Source organism: Ambystoma mexicanum, chromosome 1q (genome assembly GCF_040938575.1).
Source record: "Ambystoma mexicanum isolate Mex_15411 chromosome 1q, UKY_AmexF1_1, whole genome shotgun sequence".
NCBI lineage: Eukaryota > Metazoa > Chordata > Amphibia > Caudata > Ambystomatidae > Ambystoma > Ambystoma mexicanum.
This window is the reverse complement of record NC_090922.1, coordinates 141,597,419-141,612,603: the sequence shown is the minus strand read 5'-3', so window position 1 is coordinate 141,612,603 and position 15,185 is coordinate 141,597,419. Positions and strand designations below refer to the sequence as shown.

The window sequence follows — 15,185 nt, the reverse complement described above, 5'->3', positions numbered from 1 at the left end:
AGAGGAGTGGCAGGACCTTCTCCGGGACCGAGACCCGCTGGACTTCCGACGACGATGCGGAGAGTCGCCCCTCGAATCATCCGTCGAAAGCCCCGCAGACCTCGACTTCCGTGGCTTGGACACCTTACCTACTGACAGTTTCTTCTTGCGCTCCCGCAAGGCTTTGGACGTAAGCGACTGGCAGTCAACACAATCATCCGTGTCATGGGCCTCCACGAGGCACCAGAGGCAGGCATCGTGCAAGTCCGTCCCCGACATCTTGGACCAACAGTCCCCGCACTTCTTAAAGCCCAGACGCGGGGTGGAAGACGAGGTAGACATCACGAAGGATAACTTCACAAACCAACAGGTTCGAAGAACCGATAAAGAACAGAAACTCCAAAGAGTCGAGGCGCGCCGAGATCTCTGAAGCGAACACGTTTGCAGAAAAAACGGAACTGAGGCTACGGGCGTCGTGCGTCCTACTTATAACATCCAGTGACGTCGGCCGTCAGAGGAGGTCCTCGAGGGCGGCGTATCGACGTCATCGACGCAGACGCCAAAAGATTTTCCAAAGCAGCACAGCTGTGGTGATTACTGTCATAGATATGGAATACGTCGGAGGACCCAATCCCCTCGAAATAGGCAAATATTCCCCAAAAATAAAAATAGGAAGTAAAAATACTCTCAACAAAAAATAGGACACAAAGACGTAAAACCTTGTGCCCCTGCTTTCACCCATACTTCTCCATGGATATATTTGGACCAGTAGAGCACATAGTACCACTGGAAACATTACAATCACTAATGCCTGATCAGAAGTAGTAAATGTGTATCTTTTAATGTGCATGAATAACTAGGTGCAAAGAAATAATGATTACCGAAACATTTCCGTTTTCCAGTTAAAACATTTTTACTGGCTTATAAAATACTCCCATTGGGAATTGGGCTTGAATTTTTGCTCCTTAAAAAATTATTTTACTCCCAACTTTAAAAAATAGGGAGTAAAAAACTCCAACTTCCAAAACTTATCTGGAGCACTGCCTACGGCTGTGTCATTCTCTGTTGGTCCCAGCTTCACTGGCACTGCGCTTCTCTGTAGCATGACTGGTTAGTTTGTACTAAGTATTAGGTCTCCCATTCAGTTCCCGCAGAAAACAACAAAAAGAAAATACCGAACGGCAGAAAATATAGAGTTTGACACAAACAAAAAAAAAGGAACAAGTTACTTACCTGTAACTGTTGTTCTCCAGCATGGGTCTGTCATGGATTCACATGCTCATGAATATTCCCTGTTGTCAGGTTGGGAATCCTTGTTAAAAGAAAAAAATCAGTTTGATTGCTGAACTCATTGTGCTCTGGGTCATACTGCCCCTAGCCAATGACTGCCCTCTAACTAAGCCCCTCCTCTGGCAGCCATCTTCAGATTTGGTAGCACGTAAAGTGTCAGTAGGTCCAAGAGAAGAGCCGCAGAGGGTTAGGCGGGAGGGTTCGCATGTGAATACATGCCAGTCCCATGCGGGAGAACAACAGTTACAGGTAAGGAACTTGTTCCTTCTCCAGAATGGGGTCTGGCATGGATTCACATGCTCATGAATAAAGAATACATAGCAGTACACACATGCACAACCACAGGAGGTGGCAAGGCTTAACATAAGCATCTCTTACCCCCTCACCAGGCTCACCTTCAAGCGAACAGATTGCGCAGCACTGCTTGGCCGACTCTGGACTCCTCCCTGGAATCCCTGTCGACGCAGTAGAATTTTGTGAAGGTGTGCGTCGACTTCCATGTCGCATCCATGCAGATGTCCAGCAGGGGCACACCAGACAGGAATGCCGTTGTAGCAGGTATCGCCCTGGTGGAATGGGATCTCGGTCGGTTTGTCAACAGGTGACGGTGGGTAATACAGCCGAAGAGACACCTGGAAATGGAAGCTTTGGACAGGGCCTTCCCATGGTTCACAGGAGCAAAGTTCACAAAGAGCAGAGAGGTTTTCCGGAAACACTTTGTGCGGGCCACATAAAAATTCAGCGCTCTAGCCACATCCAGCGAGTGCAGAGTCCTTTCAGCCAACGACAAAGGTGTCGGAACAAACACAGGCAACCTTGGGCATGAAGGAGGGGTGCGTCCGCAGCACCACCCTCATCTCGTGTTAAGTCAAATAAGGTGCTTTAGAGGAGAAGGCCTGGATCTCTCCCACTCGTCATGTAGAGGTGATGGCCACGAGAAAAGCAGTTTTCCACAACACAAACTTGAGCTGTGCAGAATGCATAGGCCCGAACGGAGGTCCCATGAGCCTAGTAAGCACCACATTGAGCTCCCACGTCGGAGCCTTCACAGCAGGAATGAGCGGAATAATCCCTTGACGAATTCCTTGACCAAACAGTGCAACCACAAGGATGGTCTCCCTGGGGATCTGGTGTAGCGGGAGATAGCCGCCAGATGAACCTTGATAGAGGCATGGGCCAGTCCCGATTTGGCCAACAACAGCAAATATGGAAGTACCTGAGGAGCCTTGACACTCAGTGCATCGATCTTCTGGGAACGACACCAAATAGCAAATCCCTTCCACTCGAGTCTGTAGCATTTCAAAGTAGACGATGCTCTAGCCTTGGTGAGAACTTCCTTGCAGTCAGCCAGGAGATCGTAGCCACCGAATTCTAGCACTGCAGGAGCCAGGCCTTCAGGTTCAGAGACCCTGGATCCTGGTGAAGAATGGCACCTCCTTCCCGGGCGAGAAGGTTCACGACGACTGGCATGTTGACTGGTGGTGCCGCCGACATGCTGAGAAGGTCCGGGTACCAGATCTGCCTCGGCCACGCCGGTATGACGAGGATCATCCAGCACCGACACTGTTTGAGTAGATTGATGACTCAAAGTAACAACGGCAACGGAGGGAACGCATACAGAAAGAGGCCTTCCCAAGGGAAGGGGAATGCGTCCCCCCCATGCACCCCCCTCTGGGGAAACCTGCTGGTAAACCTCTGGTACTTAGTGTTCGTCGCCGTCACAAACAAGTCGATCTGGGGATTGCCCCATTTGCGGAACAGGTTTTCCACTAGGTCCTGCCGAAGTTCCCACTCATGGCAAGAGCGAAGCTCCCTGCTCAGAGACCCTGCAGCGGAAGTTCCGTCTCTCCATGGGGAGGAGTCAAGGAGCACAGGTAGGTTTGGCGCCTGAGGGGAGTATGGGAGTATTAAGGGTTAGGGGAATGGATGGAGGGGGGATGACGGCCGGTGACAATGTGCTGATTTGCTTCTTTTACGAAAATGTCTAATTTAAAACTTTCGTATTCGAAATTTTCATAAATATAATAATCATGTACATCATCCTGAATGGGGAAGCCTAATCCATTTCCATTAAGGTAACCAGATTGCTCCTTCCATTTCAGCCCAGATCCTTTCAATTGGGTCTGAGGAGTAGGTGCATTCTGGTAGCTGTAGTGTCCCGGGAACCAACCGAAAGAAACCTGGGCAGGACCAATACGCATTGCGTCAAGGAATGGGGTACCAATACCCACACTTGACTCCATACATACTGTGGAGGCAGGGACCATGGTCCTTCTCAGTCCACCTATACCATCTCTGGGGTAGGTATGGCCCTGGTGTTGCCATGGCAGGCTGTCCATCCCAGGTGGAGAGAGGTCCTTGCTTACCCCTTGATATGGTCCCGCCCATGACCATGTCATAGTGATGTCATCAGAGAAGGGGAGATAAGGAGAAGGAACAGGCTTGCTACAAGCCTAACTAGAGCGAGTTGAGGTGTGGAGGCAGGACCACATGGTGGAGCATCAAGGAGGAACAGAAAGAGTGATACAGAGGAGAGGAGGTGGAAAGGTTCCCTTAGGTAAAAGACTGTTGCGCCTTGTCAAAGAGTCAGAGAGGAAATCATGTTGGGGACTAAAACATGCCCCAAAGACAGGAAATAGGAGAATGCAAACAGACCAGGCATGTAAACCAGTATTAGGTGTCCAGCCTCCTTGTGGGAGCTCTGGCTCAGGTTGGCATTATCCAGCCCCATCTTCCACAGCTACCCTGGCATGACATGCAACTGCATGAGGGGTCGAAGACCCAGGTGGATGGGTCCACCTCGAGTTCAGAATGAGGAGCAGAAAGGCTGAATCAACTAAACCAGGTGCTAAGAAAGAAGAAAAACTACAAAAGAGTGATTGAGACATGAAGAAGTATCCCAGTAAGGAATTCCCAGATTGAGCAGAAGACTTGTTTGAACGCTCCATATATCCCATAAACAGCTGTTGAGTAATATTTCAGTTACTGTACAGTTTGTGTAACTAGCTGTGACAATGACCCCTCCCTAGCCCTAGCGGTCAGCTTGGGGGGGGGAGGGGGGAGTTGTGGGGGTGAGGGATAGTTGCAAATGGTTATTTATAACGCTCTTAATACCCAGAGGTTTCCAAGAGCGGATACAGGCATCAAATCTGTGATGCTCTACGTCATCGTGCATCCAAGGCGAGCGTGTTGCCCCTGAGCTATCCACCGAGAGGTGGAGGGGGACTCAGTGGGCTGGGCTCCACAACCTGCTATATGATATGGGGCCTGCAGTGGTACTGGGAGAATCAACTGACCTCTCCTATAGTAGAGGCATGTGCCGGCAGGGGATTGCTACTTCAGCCCCACATGTTAGTCCCATTAGCAATGTGTATGTGAACACATAGCCAAGCAGGGGATTATCCACTCACCAACCCACCAAACCCAAAGCAAGCCAATTATGCTTTCCAGGTGCCACTGGAGGACATTGGGGAGTAGAAACACATGTACATGAACCCGGGAAGAGAAAAGGTTAATGGTAGGCTGTTGGACTAGCAGACCAGTAAGCGATGAATAAGAAGGAGTTGAAGGTGAAGAGAGTTGAGGGTATACATGAAGAGAGTGCAGACAAGGCTGAAGGAGGCGAATATTAAGGAGGAGAGAAAGCATAGGAGGCTGGAGGAGGAAAATATCAAAGTAGGGAGCAAACACACAAGTTTGAAGGAGGTGAAGTGCAAAAAGAAAGGCGAAACAAAACGTGTGAAGAGAAGTAGAAACAGTATTTGGGGTAGTGGTGGCACAGGACATAAGGAAGGTGTAGACCGTGAAAGACAGAGGGGAAGACAATGCAAGCCTAATTCCTGTTTGAGAGGGGTGGGCAGAGGACAGAGCATGTGATAGGGCAGTGATCTGTAATTTGTGGCTCCCAGAGGATTTGTACTATGACTCCCATGATCCCACACCATTGAGTGCGCTGGCTTGAGCTGATGGGTGTTGTAGTACAAAGCATCTGGAGAGCCAAAGGTTGCAGAGCCTGTGATAGTAAGTGGAGGTAACTAAACAAGAGCCAGCCCAATGGCTAATGGCCAGACACAGGGATAGGCCTCCAGGCAAGAGTAGGCATGAAGTGTCAAAAGGCAACCTGAAGAATCTTGCTGCTAAAGGAGGAACTGCCATGGGTCCTGGAAAAGTCTTATGAGAATCTTACAAATGGAACAAGATTTTATCCAGGTGGCAAATTCTGGGAGAGGATTTTTATACCAAATTATCACGAACTGCGACTATGCGACTTAATTGCTTATTACAAAGTGCACAGCAAAGTTAGCAGTACACGTATTGGGGAAAGAAAGGTTTGACGGGGAGATATATTTTCCTTTCGGATGGTTTAAGTTTACTTAGCCATCTACCTGTAAGGAACGTTCCCTTCCACTTTAGCCCCTGTGCCTGTTACAGTGAATCTTGAAAAAGATCACATTTCTTGAAACTCACTCGTGTGTCTGTTTCTGCTTAGCCAATGTCTTCATGATACGGCCCATACAATTATTTGGTTAATGTTTAAGGTGATGGTAACCGGTTGTCGAGCTAGACATGCAACACTGAACAGTGTTGACATCGCCTCAGAAAAGATAATCAGATTGAGGGCTACAAGACTCAGAGACGTACTCCTTTAAACTTACTGAAAAGTAATCCTAATTCTGTGATATAACGTTTGGCTAGATCTCGAAGAAACACACTGTTTGATTATCCTTCTTATTTGATTAAGGAAATTCAAGTATCTGGGAAGTGGTTAGGGGTCAATCTTTATTTAGTTTTGGGCCCAATATTGTAATCACCCTGAATAAAGCTATACTTCAAGTTCTTATTTATGCATCTTTATGACATTTATGCAACTCAGCTTTGTGCCAACACCTTAAAGGGACATTCGTAAGAGCCAGGCATGCTAATCACAGAGCAGTGGTGACACTAATCATTGTTTTATGTAAAGTTTTCACAGGTCCATTGGCAGTGGCAAGGAGGAGTAGCCAGGAGGCTGCTCATTTGCTAAGGGAATCCTATGATAAAGCACCCCGCCTTACTTTAGAGGTTGTGATGACCAACGGGGTCAGGTGCTGCCACCCACTACGTCATGCAGGGCCTGAGGGTCGTGTCGCGAGGATCCCCTGGTACACCTTATCTTCACCTGTGGGGTTGGCAAGGACACGTCAAAAAGAAAACCTAGCCAACAAAGACCCTTTAAGAAGGCTAATACCATCAGTAAAGGTGTGACCTTCTGGTGGTTGCTTGCGAGTCCCGTGCACAAACCAACTTGTTTGTAGACATAGGCTCTCATGAACTAAAGCGCTATCGCCCATAAATAACCAAGGGGCTTCAGAAAGTTATAGACAGGAAAAGGATCCAAGATGCTGGTTTAAAGAGAGTATGCCCCTGTCTACAGAAAGGAATGGGATGTGGTGAGAAATCTAGACTGGCAGATGACAATGCCCATAAAGAAACCTAGATCAAAAGTTGGGGCCCAGCCTCCGCACACCTGCAATACATCATAATAAGACCAACTCCATGTACGGGGATGGAAAGCATATGAGAGCACAGAACCACTAGGTGATGTGGGTGTTTGCAGCGATTGAAGTACAGGGGAAGGAGGGAGGTAGAGGGTAGAGGATATGAATAGAGTCCTTTTTAGGAGATGAGAAGAGGAGACTGGCAAAGGTGGTGGCAGGGAGTGAAACGTGTGGAAGGATGTGGTGATGGGACCAAAGAGCTTGCATTACTAATACACTCCATTGATCACCTGGGGCCCCCATGAAACGTTCTGGTGAGAATGGTCAGGTCGATGGTAGATACCGGGTCACTTTGCACTCCCATTTTCAAAAAAAGATACCAAGAGGTTTTACAGGAGAATGTAGTGCTAAACAGGTGAGTATAGGCCATACAGCTGTCAAGGGGTTAACACTGCCCTCATTGGAAAGTGTATTAGATGTTTTGTTTTAAGGGGAGCATCACCTGGGACTGTGTATAAGTTTCACAGAAAGGATCTGTGTTGTTAAGGCTGAAGCACATGAAAGAAAAATTGCCAGAATGCTGAAAACCCTATTATGACAGTAGAGGTCCCTGACGTGTGGTGTAAATAAATCTCCAGGACGTTTTTCTAACAAATGGCAAACTCGGGCATTTTGAGCACCGGATAGCGTTGAAATGTTGAGCACTACTCAGAGTGCACAAAGTGAGACCAGTCCTTCATACAATGAAAGAAGAACTCAAGCTTGATTGGTTGCTTAGTGTGGGATTTACAGAAGTAATAGTGTTTATTGGTTTTCTAAGCAACTAAAGCTAATTTTAAGATACTTGTGTGTGGAACGGAGGGAATTGAATAAGGCTTTGAGCACAGTTTTACTTTACATAATGTTGAAGTGAGGGTACGTTGGGATCTGCTAAGACAGCTAGTGTTATTGATTGATCTTCAGTGTATCATCAGGTGCGCCTGACTGTAGAGGCTCTTTCTCTGCATTTGTTTGAAATCCCCTTGTAGGCGATTTCCGATTTTGCAGTAAGCCCTTTAGTTTGGCGTCAGCTCCAGCCGTTTTGCATAGGCCGCGATGACATTCTATTGCATGCATAAAATAAGGAGCACAAGGTTTCCTTAGTAAACGTGCTAGAGGAACTCAAATGTAGAGGTTTCACTATGCAGCTAGAGAATGTAGGCTAGCAGTGAATCAGTTGGAATTTGATAGTTTGGGACGATATGTTAAGGGGAATATTAAGGACATTTTGTTCTGGTTGCGACTGCTGGGAATACAGTTTGATAAGTGAGAGCCAAGGGGTTATGTACCATGAAAGTCTCCTTCGGGTTAACTAGAAAATGGTGTTTGTTTACTTAGACCACTGAACATTGCGGGGCAGTTCCATTCCAGACAAGTCTTTATTCCAGCGGAAGGTCCCAGCAGTCTGGTATGGAGTGGACATCAGTTTCCATTTGTTGTGAAACTTGAACTTTGGGAAAGATGTACAGGCTGCCATCACCCTATTCCTGTGGGCAATGTAACCCTCCTAACCTCTTTGACCTTGGATTGTGATCATTAACATGAAGTTGTAGTCACTATTCGGCCTTTATTCTGCACGAGTGCCTAAGAGGTCTTAGATGGCGCCTTTTCACTTTATCATCCTGGGTCAAAGAGAATGGGAATAGACCATGGACCATCCATAACTTCACGTTTTCGCAACCAGCTTTGCAACCTCCCTGCTCTAAATTAACAAACTATCAGTTTCCTCTGTCTCTGACCTGCAAGACCAAGCATTGTTGTTACAAATATTTGATTCAGTACTATTACATAATTATTTTTTGCGTAGTTTGTAGACCATTTAACGCAGTTATAAATGTTCAATCTTCTCATAATGTGTCTCTGTCTGTGGGCTGAACAGTACTTTCCTATCCCAGAGAGACACCTTTGTTTTTCACAGTCCATCAAAGTCAGCATCTCAGATGGATTAGTCAGAGGGGCCTTCTGAGTGTACAGAATTAAGTTTAAAAGATCGTCTCTTTTCTGTGCAATGGAACGACTATAAACACTGGAACACAACATGTTTGCCTTTATTTGGTTGCAGTGCAAGCGTCATACAGTAATTACTCCCCGTACCCACCCCCTCCTGTCTATTTGTTACCATGCATCTTTCATCCTTGCATGTCTCTTTAAAAACATGGACAATAAAATAAGGCAGGCCTTCCGATATGGCGTGTGAAACAGCAATACAATTAATTAGACCACATAAAACGGTGGGACATTCAAAATGTAGCGTTCAGTCGCTATTCGTGTCAATGTATTCTTCACCTCGGTGATCATGAAGGGGGCAGCCATGAAATTAAATTATGCTTTTGTTCAGCATGGAAATAAAAGTGGCATGCTCCCCTCCAATGCGCATGCCCCAAATATCTTAAGTAATTCAGATCAGAGTTCTTTATCCATACACAGGCATATCTTGGCCTGGGCACAGACTATCATCTTTGATGGGCAACAGTGATGGGGCTCTGCAGGAGTGGCACTCTTTCAGTCGGTCATCTTTCATGGTCAGGATGCCTTTTGGTTTTGGCCTTCTTGCTTTTGTGGTCCGCCTCGCGTTTCAGCACACACACGCATGCAGACACTCCTGCAATGGTTTTTGGAAGGTCTGTCCCTTTGAGCCATTTCTTCTTATCGCTGTCGTACATCTGCACTATTTTTGAAAAGACAGTCGTCTCCCAGCTGTAGCCTCCAAGAATATAAATCTTCCCCTCCCAGACTGCAACCCCAGACTCGCTGTTTGCTTGAAACAGTGGGGCTACCCTGGTCCATTGGTCACATGGAGGACTATAGGACTCAACACCCAAGATGTCAAAGCGTTCCATGGACTCAATACTGTCGTCACTCCCACCAATGGCATAAATGCTGTCCTCCAGCGTGCACATGCTGTGCCAGCCACGTGCCGTGGTCATGGGTCTCTTCTCTTCCCATATATCTGTGCGGTAATCGTAGCACAGAAGGTTCTTTCTGTAGGGTCCTATTTGATAATCGTGGCCCCCAGATATATAGATACATTCCTTGTAGGAAGTGCCGGCATGACCATACGTGAACCTGCAAACAAGATAGAAAACAATGGGTTAAATAAACTGTGCTTTATGGCTCTTCGTTAAGTATCAAACATTATATTTTGTTTGCAAGAAATATATCCATGTTATATACTGTGATGGGGAGTAAACCACAAAAAAGTGACGAAGAGACACAATTAGAGTGCAGTATGAAAATCAAGGAACATACAAAGAGGAAAGAATAAGTCAAAGAAAGTCTGAGCAGTTATAAGGGTGACAGCAATATGTACAAAGGCACGTCAGTACGTACATACATATGTATGTATGTATACACACACACATACACGGGGCCAAGGAGTTTATGAAGACCACTGGAGCATCATTCCAGGCAGAGGGGTCCTGAAGTAGATATTTATTTAATAACCTGGGCGAAAATACTAAACAAAAGGCCATGAGTTTGAATGTAACTAACTTCCTATATAATCCTTGCACACATGAAGTCCCGAAATAAGTAATATGGCTGCATGCTTGGTAAGGTTGGGCAGGGAAGTGGCGTGCAAGCCGTGGGTTGAATGAGAAGGAAGGTCAAATGGGGACCCATTTGAAAAATGTATTAAAGGTAGTGGTCCGACCAGCAAGGACAGAGCTCTGAAACAAACATATAAGGGGTTGTGGAGTGGAGGCGCGAGGGAGCAGCAGAATAATTCAAGGGGTATAGGGGTCATGGGAAACAGTTGTAGGAGTAATCCGAGGATGTCGGACACATGAGATTTAAGGGGGAAGAGTGTTGCAGCAAGGGTGGATCTGGAATCAGAGGGGATGAAAAGTGGAAGGATGAGGAAGGAAAACATTGGGAAGGAAGGAAAGGCAGAGTAGTACAAGGCATAATCGATAAGATGGGAAACAGTGATTTCCATCAGAAAGGGATCAATTTAAAGAGGCAGCAGACAGCCAGTAGATGAAGGATACAATTTAGGCTGGACTGTAAATTATAGTAGTTTGAATCGGAGAAAACTCTGAAGAAGGAGCTTGTGAGCTTTTTTAAAACAAAAATAAAAAAAACCCATTGCAGATGTAATTCATTCACACATTCCTAGATAAAAAAAAGAATATAAAAAAACAAAATGAATATGTATGGGATACAGTACTCGCCGTAATCATATTTCTGATGCTTGTATCTGCTTAGATTCACATGCTCTGCGTAGTCCGACATCTAGTGGTAGTCGCAGAATATTACAAGATTTGTTTTCGAAACTCGAAAACGGACGGCGACAGGGCGTGCTAGTAATACTATCCCTAGTGTGACGTGTACTGTACCCATGGTCCTTCACCTGTTGAGGTCCCTCAGATTGTTTGTTTCTGACATGAGGCTGCATGAAGTGTAGCGCAAGTACAGATGTGATAAAGCAGAAAGAGTGGTAAACCAGAAAACATCTATGCCCCTTCAACTCCAGTAGGGGAGGAAGGGTGGGCACATGTGAATCTAAGCAAATACAAGCATCAGAAATATGATTACAGTGAGTAATGTATCCCTTCTGAGGCTTGTGGATCTGCTTAGATCACATGCCCTGCATAGATTAGCGAGCAGTATCTGGAGAAAGAGATGGGATGTGAGAAGGTACAGCAGCGAACAGATGTTTTACAACTGCTTGTCCTACCTGTGAATCTGCTTTAGAGTGAGTGTCAAGGCAATAATGCTGTGTGAAAGTATGAATGGAACTCCATGTAGCAGCTTTGCAAATGGCGTCTAGAAGGATGTTTGCAATGAAGGCTAAGTTAGCTTCGGTACCTTTGGTAGAGTGAGCCCTCAGAGTGAAAGGTACAACTTTTTTGGATAGGGAATAGCAGAGCTGTATGCATTTGACTATACATTTGGATATGGCGTTTTTTGATATCTGATCACCTTCTCCCCCAGGTGGTATGGAAACAAGGAGCTGGGTCTGTTTTCGTTAGGGGTTTAGTTTTGTTCACATAGTACAAGACTGCCCTCCGTACATCAAGTGTATGGAGGCTTCTCTCAGCTGAGTTTGATGGACCTTGAAAGAAGGTAGGCAGTTCTATGGATTGATTAACATTGAACTTTGAAATGAACTTAGGTGTAAACCTAGGATGTGTTCCGAGGACAACCTTGTCTTTGTGGATTATGAAGAAAGTGTGTTGTACGGACGAAGCTTGTAGTTCACTGACTCGTTTTATAGAGGTGATGGCTACCAGGAATGCAGTTTTGCAAGTCAAATGTTTTAGGCTGGCTTTGTGCATAGGCTCAAAGGGTGGACCCATGAGTTTTTAGAGCACAACATTAAGAACCCAACCCGGTGGAGGGATAGAGATGGGAGGGCATAACCTCTTTAGCCCTTCCATGAATGCTTTAATGACAGGAACTTTCCACCAGGACACTGTTCTGTGAAGTGGTGTAAGCTGACAGAGCTGCCAGGTGTACTTTGATGGAGTTGAATACTAGGCCAGAGTCTAGTAGATAAAGCATAGAATGTAGATTTTTTGCTGGAGAACATTCGATTGTGTTTAAGGTTTGTGACCTGCACCGTATCACAAATCTCTTCCACTTGTTAAAATAGCAGTGTCTGGTGTTGGGTTTCTGTATCTCCTTTAGGCTATCCATACACCTTTGTGGAACATTTAAGTGGCCGAATACTATGACTTCAGGAGCCAAGCTGCCTTGTTCATAGATTGAGGCAGAGGGTGGAGGGATGCTCACTTGTGTTAGCATGTTGTATGGGCACGGGAGCTTGATTGTGTTGCACTGTCCTGCTGAGGAGTGGTGTTGGGAGGAAAAGCAGAAGCAAATTTCCCTGACCAGTTCATCCATAGGGCGTTCCCCTTGGACCTTGGTTTGGGAAACCTGGACACGAGCTGTGTGGTGGAGGAAGTGAGCCCCCCATCCAGCGAGTGAGGTGTCTGTAGTTAGGATCGCTTGTGCTGGGGGAACGCAAAGGATTTTCCTCTTAGCAGGGTGTCCCTGGACCACCAGCTAAGAGCCTGTACCACGGTAAGCGGAACAACCACTAGATCGTCCCACTGCCCGCTTGCCTTAGACCATTATTTCGCTAACCATTGGCACAGGCGCAGGCGCACTTGTGGAACCAAGTGAATGCATGAGGCCATCTTCCTGAGCAAGCGCATTGCTCTGCCTACAGTTATCTGGTGACCCGCCTTGTAGTGAGGTACTTGCAACAGCATGTTTTGTACTCTCTCATTTGACGGAAAAGCCAGCTCCTCTTTTGTCTTTAGAATTGCTCCCAGAAATTGTTTCATTTGGTTTGGAACTAGACTTGATTACTTTTCATTGATGTAGAAGCCTAAATTGAAAAGAAGATCTATAGTCTTTTTTTGTATTTTGTTTGCAAATTTGAGGAGATTGCCCGATGATTAGCCAGTCGTCCAGATAAGGGTATACGGGATTGACTTTCTGTGCAGGTGTGCTGCCACTACTGTGAGCACATTTGTGAATACGCTGAGGCAATGCCGAGGGGAGTACCTTGAACTGGTATAGTGCACTCCCGCTATCTAAAACCACAGATATTTCCTTTTCGCAGGGAGCATTGAAATATGATGAAAGTATGCATCTTTCATATCCAATGTTGCCATGTAATCCTCCCGTTTTAAGAGGGGGGATCACCTCTTAAAGCGTGGTCGTGCGAAACCTTTGCGGCTTGACATATTTGTTTGCAGGGCTCAGATCTAATACTGGGAGCATGGAAAGGTTTTTCTTTGACACAAGGAAGTACGTTGAATAAATACCCTTGTTTAGCTGATTTGCTGGTTCAATTTCTATGGCATCCATTTCCAGTAGTACCTTTACCTCTTCTAACAGTATGCACCACTCTTCCGTCGTCATCTTTCTGTGTCTTGGCGGGCGGATGGGTGGCTTTTGTAACAGTTCAATGCAATACCCGCCTGCCACGGTGGACAACACCCACTTGTCTGACGTTATCCTCTCTCATGCGTGGGTGAAGTGTGAAATTCGACCTCCTACTGGAGCTACATGGGAGGGAACCTGCAGCAGTGCGTCACTGTTTCGGAGGGGTGGAGCCTCTCCCAGGTGAGTTTCTGCCTCTTCCTCTAGATCTGTAATTTCCTCTTTGAAAGCCAGAAGAGGAAGATTGTCCTTGGGATGGCCCCCAAGTTGAATACTGTCCGCCCCTAGTGTATCCAGAACAGCATTGTGAACCCTGACCCCAAAACCTTCTGGAGTTTGAGGAGCCCCGTTGTACGTAGGGTTTGTTAGTTAATTGGTCAAGGATTTAAGAGTGTCCTACTCCTCCTTTGCGCTCTTGAAAGCATCTTCGACAGCCTTACCAAAAAGAAAATTAGGTTACAACGGCATGTTAAGGAGGGTGGCCTGAGTCTCTAGCTTAAAACCAGACTGTCTGAGCCAGGCGTGGTGCTTGATGAGTGTGCCTTCTGCGATGATGCGGCCTGCATTGTCTGCTCCATATAGATTATTTTTGAGGATGCAGTTTGATACCCGCTTGCCCTCTATGATGGTGCTTAATTGCGATTTTAGGGGTTCTGGAACCGCTTCAACCTGGTGTACCAAGTCATCCCACTTGTGGCAGCCATACCTAGCCAGAAGTGTAGTGTTGTTTGCCATTCTAGCTTGATATGCCGCTGAGGGGCAAAGCTTCCTACTGAAAGTGTAGATCTTCTTACTTTCTTTGTCAGGCAGGGCTTCAGCCGACGCCAGAGGTGTGCCAGTTTTCTTTCTGGTAGCGGTGACGACTAGTGAATAAGGTTTTAGCTGACCCCTAATATACAGGGGCTCTGCGGGCACTGACCTGAATAACTTCTCTAGTCTCGGATCAATCGCCCCTGTGAGGTTAGGTGCAAGTAATGATAGCTGTATACATCTTTGTACAGACTGTAACAGTGGGATAAACTGAGTGGCGGACTTCTGACTCCCAGACTGTCCTCCATAAAGTCCTTGTCTACTTGTGCCTCTTGGGTGCCAATACTAAAGCGTTGGGCAGCCTTCAGCAGCAGTACATTGTATTGTAGTTGATTGTCTACAGGAGACTCTGCTACAGGCTGGTCTTGATTGTCAGGCGACCGGATGATGTAGATGTAATAATCATAGTCGTCTTGTGTGATGGTAGTGTGCAAACTTCTTACGGCTGACATTTCCAAAAATGGAGGTAGGTCGAGGTTAGAGGTTCGTGGATGCATCCCGTATATTGTACAGAATGGACTCTGCCCAATGCTGGAGTGTAAGGAATTGTTATAGGCGTACTCGGTTATCCATAAAATGTCTTTCCAACTACCTTCCGTTTGGTGTAACATGCATTTTAGGTACTGTTCCAATGTCTGGTTGGTTCTCTCGGTCTGACCATCAGTTTGATGGTGGTGGCTAGTGGAAAGTCTT

At 46.3% G+C, this 15,185-nt stretch overlaps 1 protein-coding gene and 1 long non-coding RNA gene across 4 annotated transcripts in view; one reads left to right on the top strand and one right to left on the bottom strand.

The window, feature by feature from the left end:
* Nucleotides 1-15,185, top strand: part of LOC138525955 (uncharacterized) — a 242,584-nt gene that overhangs the window by 20,472 nt on the left and 206,927 nt on the right. The gene's annotated exons all lie outside the window — the stretch shown is intronic.
* KLHL36 (kelch like family member 36) overlaps nt 8,819-15,185 on the bottom strand; it is a 247,898-nt gene continuing 241,531 nt past the window's right edge. For all 3 annotated transcript variants that reach the window (XM_069636247.1, XM_069636245.1, XM_069636246.1), the window contains one exon: nt 8,819-9,851. In XM_069636247.1, the coding sequence (XP_069492348.1) occupies nt 9,296-9,851 (556 nt within the window). In that variant the 3' untranslated portion in view covers nt 8,819-9,295. The remainder of the gene's footprint in view (nt 9,852-15,185) is intronic.